Source organism: Carassius auratus, unplaced genomic scaffold (genome assembly GCF_003368295.1).
Source record: "Carassius auratus strain Wakin unplaced genomic scaffold, ASM336829v1 scaf_tig00216014, whole genome shotgun sequence".
Lineage (NCBI taxonomy): Eukaryota > Metazoa > Chordata > Actinopteri > Cypriniformes > Cyprinidae > Carassius > Carassius auratus.
Window position 1 is genome coordinate 1340328 of NW_020528362.1, and position 22230 is coordinate 1362557.

General features: G+C 36.0%; 2 protein-coding genes and 1 long non-coding RNA gene across 5 annotated transcripts in view; 2 read left to right on the top strand and 1 right to left on the bottom strand.

The window, feature by feature from the left end:
* The window catches only part of LOC113096660 (obscurin-like), a 262435-nt gene that overhangs the window by 86967 nt on the left and 153238 nt on the right, over positions 1-22230 (top strand). The window lies entirely within an intron of this gene.
* Positions 1-22230, top strand: part of LOC113096659 (basement membrane-specific heparan sulfate proteoglycan core protein-like) — a 126053-nt gene that overhangs the window by 30828 nt on the left and 72995 nt on the right. The window contains exons 7-13 of one of the 2 annotated variants that reach the window (XM_026262071.1): positions 847-1119; positions 1227-1499; positions 1576-1854; positions 2103-2366; positions 3162-3407; positions 3980-4090; positions 4228-4951. In XM_026262071.1, the coding sequence (XP_026117856.1) occupies positions 847-1119; positions 1227-1499; positions 1576-1854; positions 2103-2366; positions 3162-3407; positions 3980-4090; positions 4228-4262 (1481 nt within the window). In that variant the 3' untranslated portion in view covers positions 4263-4951. Of the gene's footprint in view, positions 1-846; positions 1120-1226; positions 1500-1575; positions 1855-2102; positions 2367-3161; positions 3408-3979; positions 4091-4227; positions 4952-22230 lie in introns of those variants that run through there. The other variant, XM_026262070.1, reaches the window with a different exon arrangement.
* LOC113096667 (uncharacterized) lies at positions 13605-16905 on the bottom strand. 2 transcript variants are annotated; one of them, XR_003288556.1, is made up of 5 exons: positions 16879-16905; positions 14871-15027; positions 14671-14736; positions 13988-14077; positions 13605-13622 (listed from the first exon to the last, which is right to left on the bottom strand). It is a non-coding gene; the product is annotated as an uncharacterized LOC113096667 (long non-coding RNA). The 2 variants fall into 2 exon arrangements; XR_003288555.1 differs by lacking the exon at positions 16879-16905 and adding an exon at positions 16285-16475.

Sequence of the window (22230 nt, forward strand, 5' to 3'; positions counted from 1 at the left end):
TGTATATCCACCATGTTTGTAGTTTTTTTAACACTGTTTTATGCATTTGTAGTTCAAAGCGAATCTTTGTCCACCGCAATGTGTTGTGAGCAATATTAGCCGTTATAGTGTGCATTGTTCTGCACTTCGAATTCTAACCGGAAGTAGAGACCATCGGGAATCTTAGGCATTCTTTTATAAACATACTATGATTTGGGACATACTAATTCTATTTTCAAATACTATTTAGGACAGATAGTATGTGAATTGGGATGCAGCAAGTGTTTATTCCGCGGCTCTGAACTCGTTTTTTAGTCTTGGGCAAGACGACATTCCCATTACATGATCTGACAGAATTTTAAGTAGAAAGGGCAACCGCGCAACGCATTAAAATAAATTATCATTCATGTTTTCATAGCTGCTGGCCAAATTAAAAAACTAAACTAAAATTAAATAATCTTTGAAAGCAAGAGGGGCCCTGGTGTTTCAGGGCCCTACACAGCGAGAAACAGAGCCGTAATGTTATGTAATGCAGTCCAGAGCTGCCTAGAACTACATTCACTGTACGTTTTTCTGAAAAATAATTGCACACCTTGGAACGTATGTCAGCCGTATGTCGTCGTATGATCAGATTCAAGCATTTTATTGCCCCGTAGTATAACTATACATAAACCATGACTGCATAACAGCAAAAGTAGGTGGCGATATACAACATGTCAAAAAAAGGGGAAGATGAAACAGAGCCGAGCCGTACCATGAAATGGAAAAGCACCAAATGTGTCTGAGACTCTTCAAATCTTACATGAGGTTTATACTCAGAGATCTGTCTCACAGCTGAACTCTGAATCTGTTCTTGTTCTCCTGCAGATCTGAAGCCAAAGCCTGAACTCAGATCAGATCCTGCAGGAGCTGCACTGACAGGAAACACAGTGACTTTGACCTGTCGTGTGAATCTGTCTCCTGGATGGGACTTTTACTGGTACAAACACACACTGAACTCTGAGACAAAGACAGAAACAAACTCCTACAGAGTGAAGATTGATTCAGTGTCTGATGGAGGTCAGTACTGGTGTAGAGCTGGAAGAGGGGAACCAGTCTACTACACACAATACAGTGATGCACTGTGGGTAAATGTTACGGGTGAGAGAGAACATAGTATCTGACACAACACACAGATCAGAGACGATATCTACAGAACATCTAACACTTTGAATCTATAATTAATGCAATACTCTGTGTTTGTACAGTGAGTCCTAAAGCTGTGGTGACGGTTCGACCGGATGAACAAGTGTTCAGAGGAGAAACAGTCTCTCTCAGATGTGATATAATGTGGGGAGGAGACACTGAGTGGACGTACAGATGGGAAACAGAGGGAACAAACTACCAATATAACTCAATCTCAACACAAGAGCTGAACATCAGCAGTGTTAAATACATTCACCGTGGTAAATACACCTGTACAGGACTGATGGGAACACAAAGCTCTCAGCGCAGTGATGCTGTTACACTGAATGTATCAGGTGAGTTTGTGTGTGTGTTCATTATCACCAGTGTGAACAGCTTCTCTCTCTATAACTCATCTCATGTGTTGTTCAGCTGAAGCTCAGGCAGCAGTGCGAGTGTCTCCACAGCCGTGGCTGACTGAAGGAGACTCAGTGACTCTGATCTGTGAGGTTACAGTCTCCTCTACAGGCTGGACGTTCAGCTGGTTCAGAGATGATGATCATCTGTCCGACAGCAGCAGAGGAGCTGGAGGCTCTTACACTCTCAGTCCTGCTGCTCGACAGCACACAGGAGTTTATACGTGCAGAGCAGAGAGAGGACGACCGGCCTATTACACAAAGACCAGTAACACACAGCCCCTGTGGATCACTGGTGAGTCTGGGAGACTGTATTTATACTTGAACTCATCTGTATCTGTGTTTTATTACAGTCTCTGGGGGACAAAACCATCTGAAACCAATGCACAACTCAAAAACCTTTATAAACACTATGTAATACAAATTCATAATATATGCATAAGACCCTTCTTATTTAAACTTGAGTGCTAAACATCATCTTAATTTTGTTTAAATACAAACACGTGTGCTGTCAGTTTTGAGTGTGGTTTTGGTCTGTCTCAGGTGTTCCTCCTTCAGTGTCTCTGGTGGTCCGTCCCAGCAGAAGTCAACACTTCTCATCTGACTCTCTCTCTCTGAGCTGTGAGGATCAGACGAACTCTTCTGGATGGACAGTGAGAAGATACACAGACAGAAACACAGAAGATTGTTCAACACTAACAGGATCTACATGTCGACTCGTGTCTCTCAGCACATCTGACTCTGGAGTTTACTGGTGTCAGTCTGAATCTGGAGAGAAACGCCATCCTCTCAACATCACTGTACACGGTGAGTCCTTTTTCTGATCACATCTACACACATTCTAATCTAAATTCTAATGACAAAGTCTACACACAAGTGTTTTCTGAGCAGTCTGACACTGCTGTACAATTATTTGAATACATTGTTTCTATTAAAGTGGAGTTAAACCTGTCCACATTCATCAGACAGTCTCTTCTCATTTAAATGGACAGTTTTTGGTCAGATTAAGCAGCCAATTGGACTCAGTTTCATAACAGCTGTTAAAAGTCTGACTACACAAAACACACTGCCATGGCACTACGTAACTATTTTATAATGTGGTGAAATGATGGTGTAACAAAGTTCATAAATCGGGAAGAATGCGATGGGAACAGGCGAATATTTAAAAATAAAACTTTAATAAATAAATGAACATAAAATGAAAGTAAAAGTAGCAGCCACTCACGGACGACTGCCAGATGAAACATATCAACATAAAGTCCAGGCCTGTCCTCTCTCGTCCTTCACTGTCTTCACTCCTCCTTTTATCATCCGGAGCTCTTCCGTGGGACTCGAGACAAGTGTCTCTCGTTATCATTTACTCCACTCGCTCCACTCTTCACTGATGGATAACATCTTACGCTCCACTGATGCTTAGGTTTAGTGATGGACCGTTCACATCTTACGAATTCATACCAATTTGGCACCTAACATGAGATCGGATTGGACTGCATGAAACTAGTACAAACATCACATAAGAAGCATCATTAAAGTACAGTTCAGTTCATTAGATAAATTGTTTTGATACATCATCAGTAAGCAGATGTTTCTTGTGTTGTGTAGATGGTGATGTGATTCTGGAGAGTTCTGTTGATCCTGTGATTGAGGGACATACTCTGACTCTACACTGTTTACATCGATCTACAAACTCCTCGATACTCAGAGCTGATTTCTATAAAGACGGATCACTCGTCCAGAATCAGACGACAGGAGAGATGATCATCACGACTGTCTCAGAGTCAGACGAGGGTTTCTACTACTGTAAAACAGAGAGAGGACAGTCACTGCACAGCTGGATCTCAGTCAGAGGTGAGAGTCTCTGGAGATCAGTCTCTGTCCGCTGGTTTGATTTCATTCAGTTAGTTATTGACAGATGTGTTTATTCTTTCACAAAACTCACATGAACTGAAGTATAACTAACACTTCACAGATAATGACATGTACACACCTCATCAACATCCTAAAATTCAATGAAATGAAGAGTGCATTAACTACAACATTAGAATAAAATCTATACCAAAATAAAATTGTAATGTACTTAATCTCATGAATCTGTGTATCATTCAATCATTCATTTTTTAATTTAATATTGTGAGTATAAAAATGACAAAACAGCTCCTTTTACAGGTTTTTTATTTATTTATTTATTTTTTTCTTAGATTTTCGTATTCTGTTCAGGGGAGGAAAAATGTATAAACAGCTTGAATATTTTATTTCTACACATGGGCAGGAATTAAACACCCCTTTCTGCTGATTGGTCAATTGAACCAAGCTTCAGTTCAGCGTTTACAAAAATGTTGTGTTTTCCCCAGTAAACTTGCTGAAAGTCTTTAGGATCTCTGTAATGTTCTCAATAATGTGCTTGTGTCTCTGTTTTTCAGGGTCATCTTCAGCTCAGATTTCATTCTTCATCATCCTCAGTTTTCTTCTGACAGCTTGTCCGTATCTGCTGGTGACAGTCGTGCTGCTTTACAAATGCTCCAGAGCGAGAGGTAACACTTCTGTCTGTATAGATTCATATTTATCTGTAAATATTATGCAATTCATAAATCAATAGCTGTAGTGGAAGCAAAACAGAAAGTGTCAAATTGAGCTGAATATAAATGTTGTATGTGTGTGTGTTTGACAGTTAAATCTCCTGAAGCCCAAAGGCAGTCGCTGTAACAGAGGAATAATCATCTCTTCTCCAAAGCTCAGAGTCACAGGATGCTGGAGTCTCAGGCTGAAGGCTGGAAACACACTGGACACGAGTCCATCACAAGACTAACACACACACATTCACACTCTCACTCAATCCAGTGTCTCTGATTCACCTGCGCTGTAGATTAGATTGTGAACACAACACATGGAGAACAAGAGAACTAACTCCACACAGAAAGAGCTCCTGCTCATCATCGACTCCAAAACCAGTTTCTTCATGTGTGTCAGATTCACTGGAAGCTACTGAAAGTTACCCTTTAAATACCACAAACAACAATTATAATCTCAAATTACATCTGAACAACATGCTGTTTTTATGATGCTAGATGCTTTCTGTCGTCGGAGTAAAAGGAGTTTGAGTCTAATTCTAGAAATGTCTCTTTGCTGTTAAATCTTTACTGAATTTAAGGTAAAAGTAACTTTTACAGTGTTAGTAATATTTCAAGTCAAACACTTACTGGACTGAAGCAGCTTATATTCATTTTTGGTTGCGAGTTTGGGCCTCAGAGTAAAATTGTGTTTTTTCATCTTTGAATTTGAGCTCCTCAGTTTAACCTTTCTTTGTTTGTCAAAATGATCAATAAACTGTCATATATATATATAAAAATTGATTTTTCCAAGTATAATCTCATAAATTTAAGCATAACACAGTTAAACTCATGTGCTACCCTTCAAAAAAACAAACCTTGTTCTACCGTGAGCACAAATGTACATGATCTGGAGAAAATATATAGAAAACATCACATTACGAATTAACGGTTACAGACATTTGATATCACTATGAAACAATAACATTTTGATTATTTCTGTCACATGAATTTCACTATTATAAAACAGCAGAAAGAAAACAGTTTTTAAAATAAACTGAACACAAAGACTGGAGTAAATAGAAATGTGCTTTTCTTGTTAATGTTTATAAAAATGTTGCCCATCACATTCATAGTAAAAAGCCACATTCACTGGAACTCATACACAGGGTTTCTACACATTTTCCATTTCTAAATTCCATACTTTTCCAAAATCAAGTTTCCAAACCTCTCAGTAGATTTTTGTAGAGCCCGACCAATATATCGTTTGCTGATATTATCGGCCGATATGAGCCTGTCACAGATATATCGGTATCAGCAAATATGCAGATAATAATCAAGAAAATATAACTCCGATGAAGTTCTTCTAAGTGATGTAATTACTTAGTGTATTACTTAGTGAAAAACTATATTTTTCCAGCAGATTGCACTCCATTGTTTGCTGCTGGTGACTCAGGTCAGTGTAGAGATGAGCGGATGAACTCAAACTTCACTCAAGTCCGCTGCTTCAAATAAATCATCCGGTCACCGCCTGCCACCCACCGCACCAATATTAAATCAGCACATTACATGATGAATGGATGCTCATTTTTAAAAGGAGATTCGGTGCATCACGGCACGCTTCTGCGGTGCGTAAGGCTCCACGGCCACCAGCTGATCATGGCCGCTCTAGTCAATACTTGTGTTTATAACGGCCACACCGCAGCCCACAACTCATGATTATCACATCGGTCACATTACATTTCCTGACTGGTGTCTACACAACAAAATACAACAGAACCCATTATAATCAGTGATGCTGTCTACACTGTCTACACGCTGCAATGTGACACGACAAATCCTGACAGTAAACTGATGCCTCCTTCTATTTATGACGTACTGACACAAAGTGTGCTGCGGAGTGTAGATTAATGTAAACATCACTCATTTCCCCTAAACACAACAATGATGAAATGAAGAAGTTTAGGCAATCTAGCTGTGAGACGGGCACCAATGCTCAGAATATTATGAGTGATGGCACTTTTGCAGGCTCCTGTAAAAAGTTTATTTTTAGTCCTTGAAATGTGATAAACTAGTGTAACAACCCCTCTACTAAACAGATATTTAACATAGTGTTAACATTAAGGGACAACAAAATATGTTTTTTTTTCTTTCTTTCTTTGTTATTTGGAATCATGTCAGACCACATCTACAATCCGGCTGCTCTCCACGAGGGATGTGATGATTTTGATATTGAGTGTGAAATGGAAGCAGAGCAACATTCATCGAAAGAAGACAAAATTAACAAAGAACATACGCCGATTAAACAGCCGAATCAAAAGAAAAAGAGACACCAAAGTGAAATTGAGGACGTGAACACTGGCGCTGCAATTCTTCAATACAAGCTCTGACAATAAAAATGGACGAGCAGATGGAACTTTTTAAAAGTTTCTACAAACGTATCGAAGCTAACACAACCGCAACTAAAGAAAAACGAGAAGAAATGTGTGCGCTTAAAAAAAAAAATAGGAGGCCTTCAGAGAGAAAACAGCGTATTAAAAGAAGCATGTGCAGAGCAAACCCAATATAAAAGAAGGTGGAATCTGAGGATAATTGGTCTCCCTGAAAAAGATGGAGAGGACACGAGAGAAGTTGTCATCGGGATACTGACAAGAGTTGTTCCAATGTCTGTGGAGCGTCTGCGAGACACCGTTGACACCGTTCACCGTTCACCGGCTGGGAAGGAAAGGCGATGCCGCTACCTCAAATAACACACCGAGAGCAATCAACATTCAGTTCGGGTTGAGAACGGTGCGGGATGATGTTTGGAAGAAGTCGAAGGATGCAAGAGTGTGTAGAGACATCCTTTATGTCTTTAAATACTAGGGGGCTAAAAGATAATGTAAACCGTAAGGGTATTTTTCTTTTCTGTAAGGAGCAAAGGGCTAATTGTGTTTTTTTGCAAGAAACCCACTCAGCTGAGGCTCACACAAAATTTTGGAAATTGCAATGGGGAGATTCTCTCTTTTTCAGTCATGGAACATCACATTCGGCAGGAGTTATGCTTTTGTTAAATAGATTTCCTGGGAAAATTATTGACCATAAAAGTGACCCTACCGGCTATTGGATAATGATTGCAACAGAAATTAATGGTATAAATTAAATTTTATTAAGTGTGTATGCTTATAACAAAAAAGCACAGAATCAATATCTTTTCTCATCTTTAAGTAAGTGCTTAGAAGAATGGAAAATGCTTTTTTTCAATGGATAGAGTAATAATTGGGGGAGATTTTAACCTGGCCCCTGATCTTTGGTTAGACCGCCTACCGTCAAAGAGACACTGCCACACATTTGATGAAACAATCGTTGAATTGACCACAAAGACCAATCTAATAGATTACTGGAGAATGAAAAACCCAACCAGAAAACAATTTACCTGGTTTAACTCATCTAATAATGGCCAGTGCTCAAGATTGGATTATTGGTTAATATCGGACAATTTAGTTAATGAGGTAAATAGATGTGAAATTTCAGCATCAGCCCTAACTGATCATAGTGTAATATTTTTGACACTTTCTCCGGATGGAAGAGAGAATAACATAAACCCCATATGGAAATGTAATAATACCCTCTTGGAAGATACTGAGTTTTGTAATGTAGTTAAACAACTGGTTAAAGAAGTAGGTGAATTGGAAATGTGTTCACTGAGTAAATGGGAATGGTTCAAGTTCAAAGTTAAATCAATCACCTTTCAATCACCTTTATTTATATAGTGCTTTAAACAAAATACATTGCGTCAAAGCACTGAACAACATTCATTTGGAAAACAGTGTCTCAATAATGCAAAATGATAGTTAAAGGCAGTTCAACATTGAATTCAGTGATGTCATCTCTGTTCAGTTTAAATAGTGTCTGTGATTTATTTGCAATCAAGTCAATGATATCGCTGTAGATGAAGTGACCCCAACTAAGCAAGCCAGAGGCGACAGCGGCAAGGAACCGAAACTCCACCGGTGACAGAATGGAGAAAAAAAAACCTTGGGAGAAACCAGGCTCAGTTGGGGGGCCAGTTCTTCTCTGACCAGACGAAACCAGTAGTTCAATTCCAGGCTGCAGCAAAGTCAGATTGTGCAGAAGAATCATCTGTTTCCTGTGGTCTTGTCCTGGTGGTCCTCTGAGACAAGGTCTTTACAGGGGATCTGTATCTGGGGCTCTAGTTGTCCTGGTCTCTGCTGTCTTTCAGGGATGTAGAGGTCCTTTCTAGGTGCTGATCCACCATCTGGTCTGGATACGTACTGGATCCGGGTGACTGCAGTGACCCTCTGATCTGGATACAGACTGGATCTGGTGGCTACGGTGACCTCGGAACAAGAGAGAAACAGACAAATATTAGCGTAGATGCCATTCTTCTAATGATGTAGAAAGTACGGTGTTATTTGAAGTGTTTCCGGTTCCGGTTTACCTAATTAATGCAACCTAAAAATCCTTTAACGGATTTGGATATTAAAAGCATATTAGTATGTTATGTGTATGCTAGGTTAAAGAGATGGGTCTTTAATCTAGATTTAAACTGCAAGAGTGTGTCTGCCTCCCGAACAATGTTAGGTAGGTTATTCAAGAGTTTAGGCGCCAAATAGGAAAAGGATCTGCCGCCCGCAGTTGATTTTGATATTCTAGGTATTATCAAATTGCCTGAGTTTTGAGAACATAGCGGACGTAGAGGAGTATAATGTAAAAGGAGCTCATTTAAATACTGAGGTGCTAAACAATTCAGGGCTTTATAAGTAATAAGTAGTGCTGTCAAAATTAGCGCGTTAACGCATTCGATTAATTTGAAATATTTAACGCGTTAAAAAAAAATAACGCAATTAACGCGGTTGCAGTTTTTTTTATTTCCAGTTGTGGCCTATGTGTGTTCAACGTGCAAAGAAATATGGATAAGACCAAGGAAGGACTTTTAGACGGAAAGTTTCAGTATAAAACTCTGCCGGAATACTCTTCAGTCTGCCACAAGAAACATTACTCTTCATTTAGTCTGCCACAAGAAACAGCAACATTAAAATCATGAACTCAAATGTCATTGTTTAAAAAAAAAAACAATGACTGTAACAGTGCGTAAATCAGACCTTTCTGTAACGCTAACGTTAATAAGCTTTAGCGAAAATAACGAAATAATTGTGTAGCGGAGTATTTTTTGTACACAGTGCCGCGAACTGTTAATCACTCCTGTACGCGTGCATCACTGTCCTCCTCAGCTGCAGAAACTTGCGCTCTCTCTCTTCATCAAGCTTTAAAACAAAAAGGGGACAAAAAGATCATATTGTCTTTGTGCATAGGCTTTAGATTAATTAGATAAATGAATATCTAAATTTGTGCCTTGCCGTCTACGGTATTTTTTTAGAACTTAGAAAAAAGATGCTGCAGCCAATGAGCAGCCAGCGGGGGCTGCAGGACGACTCAACCTCCGCAGACAGTTTTTAATGTTTATCAGACAATAAATACTCAAGATTTTGCTTTAGTATAACTCACAACGAGTTTCACACACCTTCTCCGGCCACGTTGAGTTGTTGACACTTAACAGTGGGAAAAGCGACACATGCGCTATTCACTTGTATAACTTAAGGGTGAATGGGTAATGTAGTTTCTGCTCTGAGTGGGATGAATTAGGAAGCTTGCATTGTGAAGGGCGCTCTGAAAATCGGCAGTGCAGGTAAAAGATTAAAACCTCTATTAAAACAGATGTCCAAATGAGCGTACCGGTACGCTAAAAGCACGTTCTGGGCGCACGGAGAGGTGGCGGTATGCTCAAGAGCTATATTTGGAAGTGGCGGTACCAGTGCATACCGGCCCACTTAAAGCACTGGCAATAACTATACTTTGGAATTTTTTTGCAGTCCAGTTAGAATTCAACATGGAAATCATTTTTGTTTTTTATTGGCATTGATTGTTTTGAAATTCAAATGGTACTTACATACCTGTGTTTTTATTTCTGTAATAAATATGGCTTTCAAGCCAACAGTTAATTTGGAGGATATTGATGGTTTATTGCAGGTATGTTGTTTACATGAGAAAATCTGTGTTACAAGTTAAACAAAAATTCCAATAAACAATCATATTTTGAATTTAAATAGTTTCTTTGTCTTGAGTTTACATTAATTATTTACATTTTACATTTACATATCCAAAAAGTTTCAGTCTTTTAATTGCGATTAATCGCGATTAATCGCGATTAATTTTAAAAAATTGTGCGATTAATTAGTTAATTTTTTTTAATCGATTGACAGCACTAGTAATAAGCAATATTTTAAAATCTACACGATGTTTGATAGGGAGCCAGTGCAGTGTGGACAGGACCGGGCTAATATGGTCATACTTCCTGGTTCTAGTAAGAACTCTTGCTGCTGCATTTTGGACTAGCTGTAGTTTGTTTACTAAGCGTGCAGAACAACCACCCAATAAAGCATTACAGTAGTCTAACCTTGAAGTCATAAATGCATGGATTAACATTTCTGCATTTGACATTGAGAGCATAGGCCATAATTTAGATATATTTTTGAGATGGAAAAATGCAGTTTTACAAATGCTAGAAACGTGGCTTTCTAAGGAAAGATTGCGATCAAATAGCACACCTAGGTTCCTAACTGATGACGAAGAATTGACAGAGCATCCATCAAGTCTTAGACAGTGTTCTAGGTTATTACAAGCAGAGTTTTTAGACCCTATGATTAACACCTCTGTTTTTTTTTCTGAATTTAGCAGTAAGAAATTACTTGTCATCCAATTTTTTATATCGACTATGCATTCCATTAGTTTTTCAAATTGGTGTGTTTCACCGGGCTGCGAGGAAATATAGAGCTGCGTATCATCAGCATAACAGTGAAAGCTAACACCATGTTTCCTGATGATATCTCCCAAGGGTAACATATAAAGGGTGAAGAGTAGCGGCCCTAGTACTGAGCCTTGAGGTACTCCATACTGCACTTGTGATCGATATGATACATCTTCATTCACTGCTACGAACTGATGGCGGTCATATAAGTATGATTTAAACCATGCTAATGCACTTCCACTGATGCCAACAAAGTGGTCAAGTCTATGCAAAAGAATGCTGTGGTCAATTGTTTCATACGCAGCACTAAGATCCAATAAAACTAATAGAGAGATACACCCACGATCAGATGATAAGAGCAGATCATTTTAACTCTAAGGAGAGCAGTCTCAGTACTATGATACGGTCTAAATCCTGCACTGTAGAAAAAAAAAATGTTGTTTCAACTTAAAAAAGTAAGTGTTCGTGCTGCCTTAAAATGTTAAGTTGTCTGAACTTAAATTGTGAAGTTGTCTTTGCTTACGATTAAGTTGACAGAACTTAAAAAAACAAGTGCAATAGACATTATTTAAGTTGCCTGAACTTAAATTGTGAAGTTGTCTTTACTTACGATTAAGTTGACATGACTTAAAAAAACAAGTGCAATAGACATCATTTAAGTTGCCTGAACTTAAATTGTGAAGTTGTCTTTACTTACGATTAAGTTGACATGACTTAAAAAAACAAGTGCAATAGACATCATTTAAGTTGTCTGAACTTAAATTGTAAAGTTGCCTTAACTAAGAATAAAGCTTATAGGACTTTATAATACAAGTGCAATGAACATAAGTTTAGTGGACTTGAATTGTGAAGTTGTCTTAACTATGAAAAGCTGAATAGACTAAAGTGCTTAACATTTAAAATGACAAGTTGTCTTAATGGAGGATAAATCACTTGGATTTTATTTTTCAATTAAAACCAGTTTATAAACTGTTACTTTAAACATACAGTGATGTACTGCATAAACAAAAAAAGCATAAAATACAGCGTAATGCTCTGCATGAATGACACAGTATTAAGCATAGTGCTGTACTGCATAAAACAGATGTACTGCACAAACATACAGTAATGTACATTAACAATACTGTATAAACAAAACAAGTGTCTAAATTCAAACAAGATATTTTTATAATAAAGCGTTAGTTCACCCAAATAGCAAATTTATGTAATTAATAACTTACCCTCATGTTGTTCCAAACCAGCAAGACATCTGTTTATCTTTGTAACACGGTTTAAGATATTTTATATTTAGTCTGAGAGCTCTCAGTCCCTCCATTGAAGCTGTGTGAACGGTATACTGTCCATGTCCAGAAAGGTAAGAAAAACATCATCAAAGTAGTCCATGTGACATCAGAGGGTCAGTTAGCATCGAAAATACATTTTGGTCCAAAAATAGCAAAAACGACGACTTTATTCAGCATTGTCTTCTCTTCCGTGTCTGTGTGAGAGAGAGAGTTCAAAACAAAGCAGTTTGTCATATCCGGTTTGCGAACGAATCATTCGATGTAACCGGATCTGTTTGAACCAATTCATTGATTCTGAACTGATTCTGTGCTAATTTTATGAGCGCGGGTAAACCGAAGGCTTGAATCAAGTGCAATCATCGCCAATGACGGCATTACGTCGAGCGCAAAAGAACCGGTGAACAATTTTCTTCAACCGGTTTATTGAATTGAACTGTATGAAAGAACTACTGGTGATCCGAAAACTGATGCAACCGTTTCTTCACTCGTGAACGAGTCAGTCTTTTGTTCGTTATCTGGCTCGGCACGGTGTTCATCTTCAGTTCTCTCTTCACAGCAGTTCAGTCAGTGTACTGTTTGAGTAAATTAATTAACACGTTAAAAAAGTTGATAGCTTAAGTCATTTGTGGATTAATGTGTATAGGAGACGCAAACTGTTTAAAACGATTTGGTTTGATTTGGTGAATTGGTTCAAAAAGATCCGGTTACATCGAATGATTTGTTCGCGAACCGGATATCCACACTGCTTTGTTTTGAACTCTCTCACAATAGAAACGGATGAAGTTTTTCTTACCTTTCTGGACATGGACATTATACCATACACACAGCTTCAATGGAGGGACTGAGAGCTCTCGGACTAAATCTAAAATATCTTAAACTGTGTCCCGAAGATAAACTGAGGTCTCACGGGTTTGGAACGACATGAGGGTAAGTTATTAATTACATACATTTTTTATTTGGGTGAACTAACCCTTTAAGTTACATAAATTGTCACTGCATAAAGAACCACATTAAGAAAAAAAAATCATTTAACATTCTTTGTTTTAAAACAACCAGAAATTCACCAATAAATCATGACCAAAAACAAAAAGGCACAGAACGTATACCTTTCAGTTAAAATGCCAAACAGTTTTGCGAAAGAGTCTATTTTTCAGTCCATGCACCGTCACGGAACAGTGATCACGTCCAAGGTCAATTAAAATCTTCTGAATTACCTCAAATGTGTAGCGTGGTTTTTGGGATAATCAATGTTAAGCGCAAAAATCAGTACGACTAGTTGAGCCACAGCACGAGGGAGGTCTTTGGCATCACTCAGGACAACTTGTTCCTCCACTACTACGTAGTAGCCAAAGGCATCATCTCCATCAGGCATTATGAGAATGCCCACATCCATTCCCACCATCACACCGTATTCAATGTCAGTTTCCTACAGCAAGTATATTAAAACATTTACTGAGAATGTCAGTTATTTTATTGAAAGTATATAACACAATTTTTAGCCAAAACTTATGTAATGAAAATATCTTAATTCTGAGACTCGGTCTTGTTTGTATTTTACCGTTATCTACATCAAATCATCCTACATAAATGTACAAAGATTCTATGAAAATATAACCCTGATATCTTTAATACTGACGAAGGCCTGAAATCACAGTGAAATTAATAGCTGAAATTCAACTTTGGCATTTATCTCATAATTACATTACAAAACTATAATACATTTCATAGACTGATTAAACATACACAGAACATTATTTTAAGCAAAGGTATAATATTAACATGCAAGTCTACCTCAGCTGACTTGAAGAAATCTGATGGATCCTCGCCGAGGTAATGTGGAAGGCCTTGAAGAACAACGGCCCTTTTCATTGACATGGAATTCTTAAATAAAAGAAAAAAATTATTAGATTGATTTAGGGCAAGGCTGACAATGTAACTGCTTTATAACCATTATAGTGGAAAGCAGGGGTGCTGCAGCACCTGCTGGCATGTAGCCCATGAAAAAAAAATGCGGGGTGCTGGTGGTGCAATGTTAAATAAACATTTTGTAACAAATTAATAATTATTGAATAAAAGGGTGCTGTTAATTGTTGCAAAAGTGTATTTAAGAAAAACATTTATTATCACTATAACTATGCAGATTAAATACATAGTTTTTTACTTTTGTCATTTCATTACACATAACTTTATGAACTATAATATGATTTCTTTGTAAGTGTAAATTTCTTCAGTTGTTACCAATTGCATGTCAATTGCTGTTTAATTAAACTGTTGAATTAATTAACGGTTTAATAAAAATAAAAATTAAAAAAAGTTGACATGTTCAATTATTTCCCCCATGTTATATGTAAACTTCGATTCAACTTAAAGTTTACATGATGCAGCACGTCACTGATGTGAAAAAAATTGCAGCAATGCACAACACTAAAGATCACATTTTTAAAAATCTGTTCTTTTAAGTAAACTGTACATACATAGGCAGAAGAAGAGTAGGAGCCTGTGCACAGCCTTAAAAGCTGATATTTGGACACATTTTGGGTCTTATGATGATGGGGAGAAAAGGGAAAGGAACAGTGGACAGAAAATGACATGTTAGTTGATGCGTGACTCTATAGATCCAAACTTAAATAACCCAAACACATTTTAATTTGAAGCACACAACTAAAATACTCACATCACGGTCAATCTTGCATAGAAGACTTTTGAGTTCTGAAAATGCTGCTCAACTTGGCTCTAAACATCTGAAGGAATCTGGGTACATACTGATCCAACCCTGAGAGAAAAGACTTCATGAGGTCCTTAGATGTTAAGCGAGTGAACTCTGCTTCAATCTGTTAAAAGACATGACATTTACTTTTTTTGCATTTCATAAATTAAAATAGGTATGTGCTACATAAATTAATAGCAATGGCATTGAATAACTGCATTTATATAACTAACAATAATATAATGCCCTTAAAGTGGAGGCAGTGACCAATTTGTAAATGTGACAAATGTATAAACAATAATTCTAAAGTATTTTAGCTTCAGAAAGACTATTGTGACTAAAGAACTTAGACATAGGGGTCTAAAGGTACACATTAATTTCGAACTGTTTCGGAATGGGCCTTACAGTTCATTGTACATGTGTGCCAAATGCAAACATTAGTTAGCAGTAAGCTTGTGTTGCATGCAGAACATACTTAAATTTAGTGTTTTCACATGGACATTAAGTAACGGACTGTATGTTTGTTTAGCAAAGATTCTAAAGTAATGGCTCACAAGAAAAAACATGGAAATGTAGCAGAGTTCTAGGCAAACATGCACTAGATTGAAGTGTTTAACCGTTACACTTGCGTCTCACATCTTTTGCACAGTCTAGCAAGTTGGCATGACAATTTCTGTAAATCCCTCATGTCCCAAAAGCACGTCTTGAAACCATAGTATTTTGCACTATGCTTAGTGCTTTTCTGAACAGTTCCTGAGCGTTGCGCCTCGCCCCACCCATGGGATTCTCTAACGTGCTCGCCTGAAGACCAATCATTAAGGGAACACTTCAAGCATTGTGCATAAATTTATATTTACCAAGTCGCTACTCGTCGCAGCCCGACGCCGGCTCACATTGAAAATGAATGACTTCCGGCCACTTTGACGCTCTCGACGGTGGCGGTGTGAACACAGTTATTGATGAAGTCATATCGCCTTTTTATATAAATGCTGTTTATCGCCTAGGCCTTCGTTAACATTTTATTACTCACCTTAAACTGCACTTAACAGATAAACAATCCCCAGAGCCAAGACAAGCACACACGAATTACCAAAACATATAGTGAGGCTGCCGCGTTAAATTGAGGAAATATCAGACGTTGCAGGTGCATTTTTAGTTCATAGTCTATATAAAAATAATAATAATAATAAAAATATCTTTTCTATTCTATCTTTTAATATTGTTCCTATTATTTGTCTCTAATGAATTTAACTTATTTAAACGAAAGAAAAAAAAAATCTTCCCCCAAATTACCGATTGGTATATGTAAGGCGTTAAATGGCTTACAGATAATTTTCATTAAAATGTGTAACATTAGGACTACATTAGTTGGCCTACTCACCCAAAACTGGTCAGGATGAAGCTCGAAGATTCAGTTAATACATTTAAAAGCAGGTTTTTGCTAACTCTAAAAGACTAACTTAACAGATAAACGCCATTGACAATCGAGGGAAAAACTCAAGACTGGAGCAAGCACATGGAAGGGTAAACGTGAGAAAATGGCGATGGCTGAAAACAGACGTTCATCGTCTGACGTCATATATATATTTTTTTTTTAACTAATTAATTAAATTTCTAACGACAGGAAGAAATGTTTGAAAGGGAATTATTTTGCCACTGTTTAAGAATGCGAACCGCCAAATAAGCACAAAGAAGAAGAAGAAGATTTTGCCACGGAGTATTACATTTTCAATATGAAAAGCGTTAACGTCCCATGACTGGCTTACAAAGTTCAAATAATTTTTGAGCGCGAAACTGTTTTAATTAAAACAACATCTTAGAAGTGAGTACAGAAGCACTCAAAATAATTAAAAATCTTATAAATCTATTTCATGTAACGTAATCCAATATAAAACGTACCGTTCTGGTATTCACAATTATAAAAGATGATAACGTTACATATTAAACAGATTTTGGAGTAACTTAACATACTCACCTTACACTGACCAATATGAAGGTCCACTGCTCAGTTAACACGATGAAAATCTGGTTTGTACTGTCTGCCAAAACAAATTCGACGGTTAAACGACTCGGGTAACGTTAACGTTGTTTGAGGAGAAACTCTAGCAAGAACATCACAACATAAAATGAGAAAATGGCGGTGCTGCAGAAAGACTCTTCTGGCTCATTCAGGAAAAATAATTTAAATTCTTTTTTTTTTCTTCTAATCAATGATACAATAAATTTGATCTAATTTCCACATACAGTATTACATTTTAAATATGAAAGTTGCATTATTTGTCTTATAATGGTCACATGAATTCATGTAAAACTGAAATAAGGCGGTGGTTGTTGTTGGATTATTATCTTTAAATTTATTAAAATCATATATTAGAAGCGCGTACATAAACGTTCAGAATATTTATATCGATCAATATTCAAATCTATTATGTTAAACATTTTACATAAATTCACAGATATTTGGCATTAATTACCTCAAATTAATCAAGATGACGGTCTGTAGTTCAATTAAAACCAAATAAACAGGTTGCCTGTTTGCAAAACCGATTTTAACTTTAAAAGAGGAAGGTTTTAGATCCTGCAGACTAGAACAAGCATTGTTAAAGTGAGAAAATGGCGTTGCTGCAGAAGGACTTTCATCCTCTGAGGTCATCCGAAAATTATATATATAGAAAGTCATACATTTTAATCTTAAAATAGCTTAAAGATTACATTGATATTTACATTTTGCGGTTTATGGACATTATATTATCAATGGCATGCATAGAAATATATAAAGTAAATGCATAAAAAATAATAACAATAAATAAAATAAAAAGTTGACAAATACAATTTTTAAATGTATCGATATTATCAAATATTAGTTAATATTAGTTTCCATTTGCACGTATTTGTATTTAAAGCTCAAATATTTGAAGCAGCTATGTTAACTGATATATCTAAGTTCAGTTGACTCATTATTTTAAGTCTGATAAGTTAAGCCAAGAAAAACTTAAATATTTGAGTCATCTCAATAAGTTCAATCCAAATAAGTTAACTTAACTCGAAATGTTAAGTTATGATAACTAATTGGCGCAATCATTTTTTACAGTGTGACCGGAAATCCTTACATATACCATTTTTCTCTAAGAAGGAATATAATTGCGAGGATACCAGCTTTTCTAGTATCTTGGACAGAAAAGGGAGATTCGAGATTGGTCTATAATTAACAAGTTCTCTGCGGTCAAGTTGTGGTTGTCAAGTTGTGGTTAAAGAGATAGCTATTAAGAAAAGTAAGCAATCATCAACACTTAAAAAGATAAGACAAAGGAACATCATTAGTCGCATTAATACGTTGTGCTGTAAAGATGATTTGACGCTGGAAGAGCAGACTGAATTAAACAATTTACAGTCCCATCTTGATAATATATATTTGGAAAAGACCAAGGGAGTATTTATGCGTTCAAGGGATCATTGGATTGAAGAAGGGGAAAAAAATCTTTTTTTTTTTTTGTCTGGAAAAACAAAGACAGGCGAAGAAAAAAATTCAGAAGTTAAATAATGATGATATTGTTGAAACTCAAGAAGAAGTAAACGAAAAAAATCTAAGCTTTTTATAGTAATTTGTATAAATCCTTTTTTTCTAAAGAAGATTGTTGTCTTTTTCTTAAATAAGATTCAAGGGTTTAAAAAGACAATGGATGATAACTTTAAAGAATGTATGGAAGATGAGCTAATATTTAAGGAACTAGACTTGGCAGTTCGACAGATGTCTAAGGGGAAATCAGCTGGAATAGATGGGATAACCGTGGAGTTTTTCCTTTTCTTTTGGAAAGATATCAGGGAAATGCTCTATAATGCCTATTTAGATTGTATCTCAAAAGCTAATCTTTCTCCTACTATGAAACATGGTCTCATCACTCTAATTCCCAAACCTAACAAAGATAATCTGTTATTGGATAATTGGAGATCAATGACCTTGTTATGTAACAATTATAAATTATTGGCACATGTCTGAATTATCACATATTATTGATGATTGTCAATCAGCTTTCATGAGGGATAGAAATATACACAATCACACCAGATTGCTTTTAGACATGCTTGACTACCGAGATCTTATTGATACTGATGCCTTTATTTTATTTCTTGATTTTTATAAGGCATTTGACATGGTTGAACATGCCTTTTTATTTGAAATCTTAGGTTTTTTAGGTTTTAGGAACAATTTTTGTAAAATAATTAAGATGTTTTATAAGGACATACATAGTTCTGTGTCCCTGAATCCTGGTATGACTCCTAGGTTTGAGGTGCTCCGAGGTATTAGACAGGGGTGCCCGATTTCTCCCAAACTGTTTATTCTAGCCACCCATTCTCCTATCATGCTCATCACAACCCCGATTTACATGGGATCTCTATATTTGATAAGGAATTTAAAATGAGTCAATTTGCAGATGACACAGCAATCCTTTTAAGGAATAAATTCATGGTTGATGTTGCCCTTGATTCAGTCTTGATTTTCTCTAAAGCTTCAGGATTAACCCTCAATGTTAAAAAATGAGAGCTACTTCCCATTCACTCATCAACGGATCCCATCGTCTCCTCAATTGAGGTGAAATCTGGAGTGAAATATTTAGGAATAGTTTTATGTAAAAATGCTATCAGAAGGAAAGATGCCAATTTTTTCTAAACGATTAATAGAGATGAACAAATCTTTGAGTCGTTGTTGGCTTACCAGAGACCTCACTATCTTTGGTCGAGTTATTCTATCTAAAGCAGAAGGTATTTCCAAAGTAATTTATCCATGTCATTCCCTGTATGTTTCTTCCAGTAATATTAAGAAAATCAACTCTTTTATTTTACAATTCCTGTGGGAAAATAAAACCCATTATATAAGGAGATCTCAGCTTGTTAAAGAGTATGATATGGGTGGTATCAAAGCCTTGGACTTTGAGTCAATGTTTGAGATCTTTAAGAAGAACTGGTTGAAAACATATCTATCACAACCAGATTCGATGTGGTTTGACATTCCTAGACATCTATTTAAAAAAAGTAGGATGGCTTGATTTTCTTTTGCAATGCGATTTTGAGGTGACCAAAATTCCTGTTAAATTATCAAACTTCCACAAACAAATTCTCCAGTCTTGGAAAATGATATTTACCCATAATCTTTCTCCTCATGGATCCAACTTATGGAACAATAGGGTCATTATAATCAATAGGAAATCATTGTTCAGGTATGATTGGTATGTAAATGGACTTGTGTTTGTGAATGATATTATTGATGATAATGGTAACTTCCTTGATTATAAATCTTTCATAGACAAATATAATTTAAACTGTATGAATAGAGAATATAACAAGATCTGTAAAGAAATACCTGTAACATTATTACAGTTCATTCAAAGCACATTGTCATATTCAATAATAAGACCCTTACCAACTTAACTAATTTAGCTATTAATGGTTGGAGTTCAGTTGATTATAAATGTAATAATAAATATATTAATGATGTTTTGAAATCAAAATTGTTTTTTGATTATAACAGAGCATTATGATTACGAATATGATTGCATTGTCCATAGAAAAAAAAAAAAAAAAACACATTTTAAATTCATCAAATGGCCCATTTCCCCAAAAATCAAAGAAACTTACTTTAGAATAATTTATAAGATATATCCAGTTGATGATTTTCTTACCCTCACCTGCCACACATCCTCTTTTATATGATAATGTAGATTCATCAGTATCAGATTTAGTCAATATGATTTTTCTTATGGGTAAATATCAAATTCATTGCAGTAAGTGGAGATGTTCTAAGCCTTCCTTTGTTTGGTTTATAAATGATTTTATATGTCTGTCTGGAGACAGACCTTAGTTTCAGTAATCATGTCAAAGCAGTAACTAAATCAGCATACTATCATTTAAAAAACATTGCAAGAATTAGGTGTTTTGTTTCCAGCCAAGACTTGGAGAAACTTGTTCATGCCTTTATCACCAGCAGGGTGGACTATTGTAATGGGCTCCTCACTGGCCTTCCCAAAAAGACCATTAGACAGCTGCAGCTCATCCAGAACATCTGAGCATATCACACCAGTCCTCAGGTCCTTACACTGGCTTCAGTTACATTTAGGATTGATTTTAAAGTACTTTTACTCGTATATAAGTCACTAAATGACCTAGGACTGAAATATATTTTAGATATGTTCACTGAATATAAACCTAACAGAGCACTCAGATCATTAGGATCAAGTCATTTAGAAATATCAAGGGTTCACACAAAACAAAGGTAGTCCGCCTTTAGTTACTATGCCGTCCGCAGCTGGAATCAGCTTCCAGAAGAGATCAGATGTGCTAAAACACTAGTCACATTTAAATCTAGACTCAAAACTCATCTGTTTAGCTGTGCAACTATTGAATGAGCACTGTGCAATGTCCGAACTGATTGCACTATTTTTCAGTTTTTTTTATTTTTATTTTTTTATGTAAAATCATTTTCTGTTTTAAAATTTTAATCATTTTAAAAGTTTTAAAATTACTTGTCTTCATGATTTTACATTTTTTTATGTAAAGCACTTTGAATTACCATTGTGTACGAAATCATCTTTATAAATAAACTTGCCTTGCCTTACCCTAGCTAACCCAGAACTGGTTTGTACACTTTGTAGCCCCCAACACAAAAACCTGGTACAGTGTGTGTCATTGGGCTAAAATCAAATTATAACTAAACATACACAGCTTAAGCCTACATCAAAACATGTTGGAAACGTTTGTGATTCAATTAACAATCAAAAAAAAAAAAAAAAAACAATATCGGTCAGGCTGTTTTTTTTTTTTTTTTGGTTCATATTAAAAATATAAAAAAAAATTATATTGCTTTATATTTGGAAAATATTACAACTATAATTATTATTTTTCAGGGTTTTTATATCCATCGATTTTCTTTAACTGATACAAAAAAATAAAAACATGCAAGTGCACATACAGACCCTTAAACCAAACAATAAATATATATATACAATAATTAAAAAAAAAAAGACTTTTGCATGCACAGAATTAACTTTTTTGTGTCCCGAGAAACTTTTCTATTAACTATGTGCATGGGGAATTGTTTTGCCTGCTTACACGATTTTTTGTTTTATATAACGATGACAAAATATGTTTAGTTGCCAAGTTCAAAGGTATATAAAAAATAGTGGTTTTGTAAAAAAGTGGCTTATGGTAATATGTCATATTTCAAGGCCTAAGGTCTCTTTAACACATATTCTGTTGTGGCCAAAAAAACAACAACAACAAAAAAACACACGTGAAATGAGCTGATGACACAATAGGTTGCTCAATATGCATT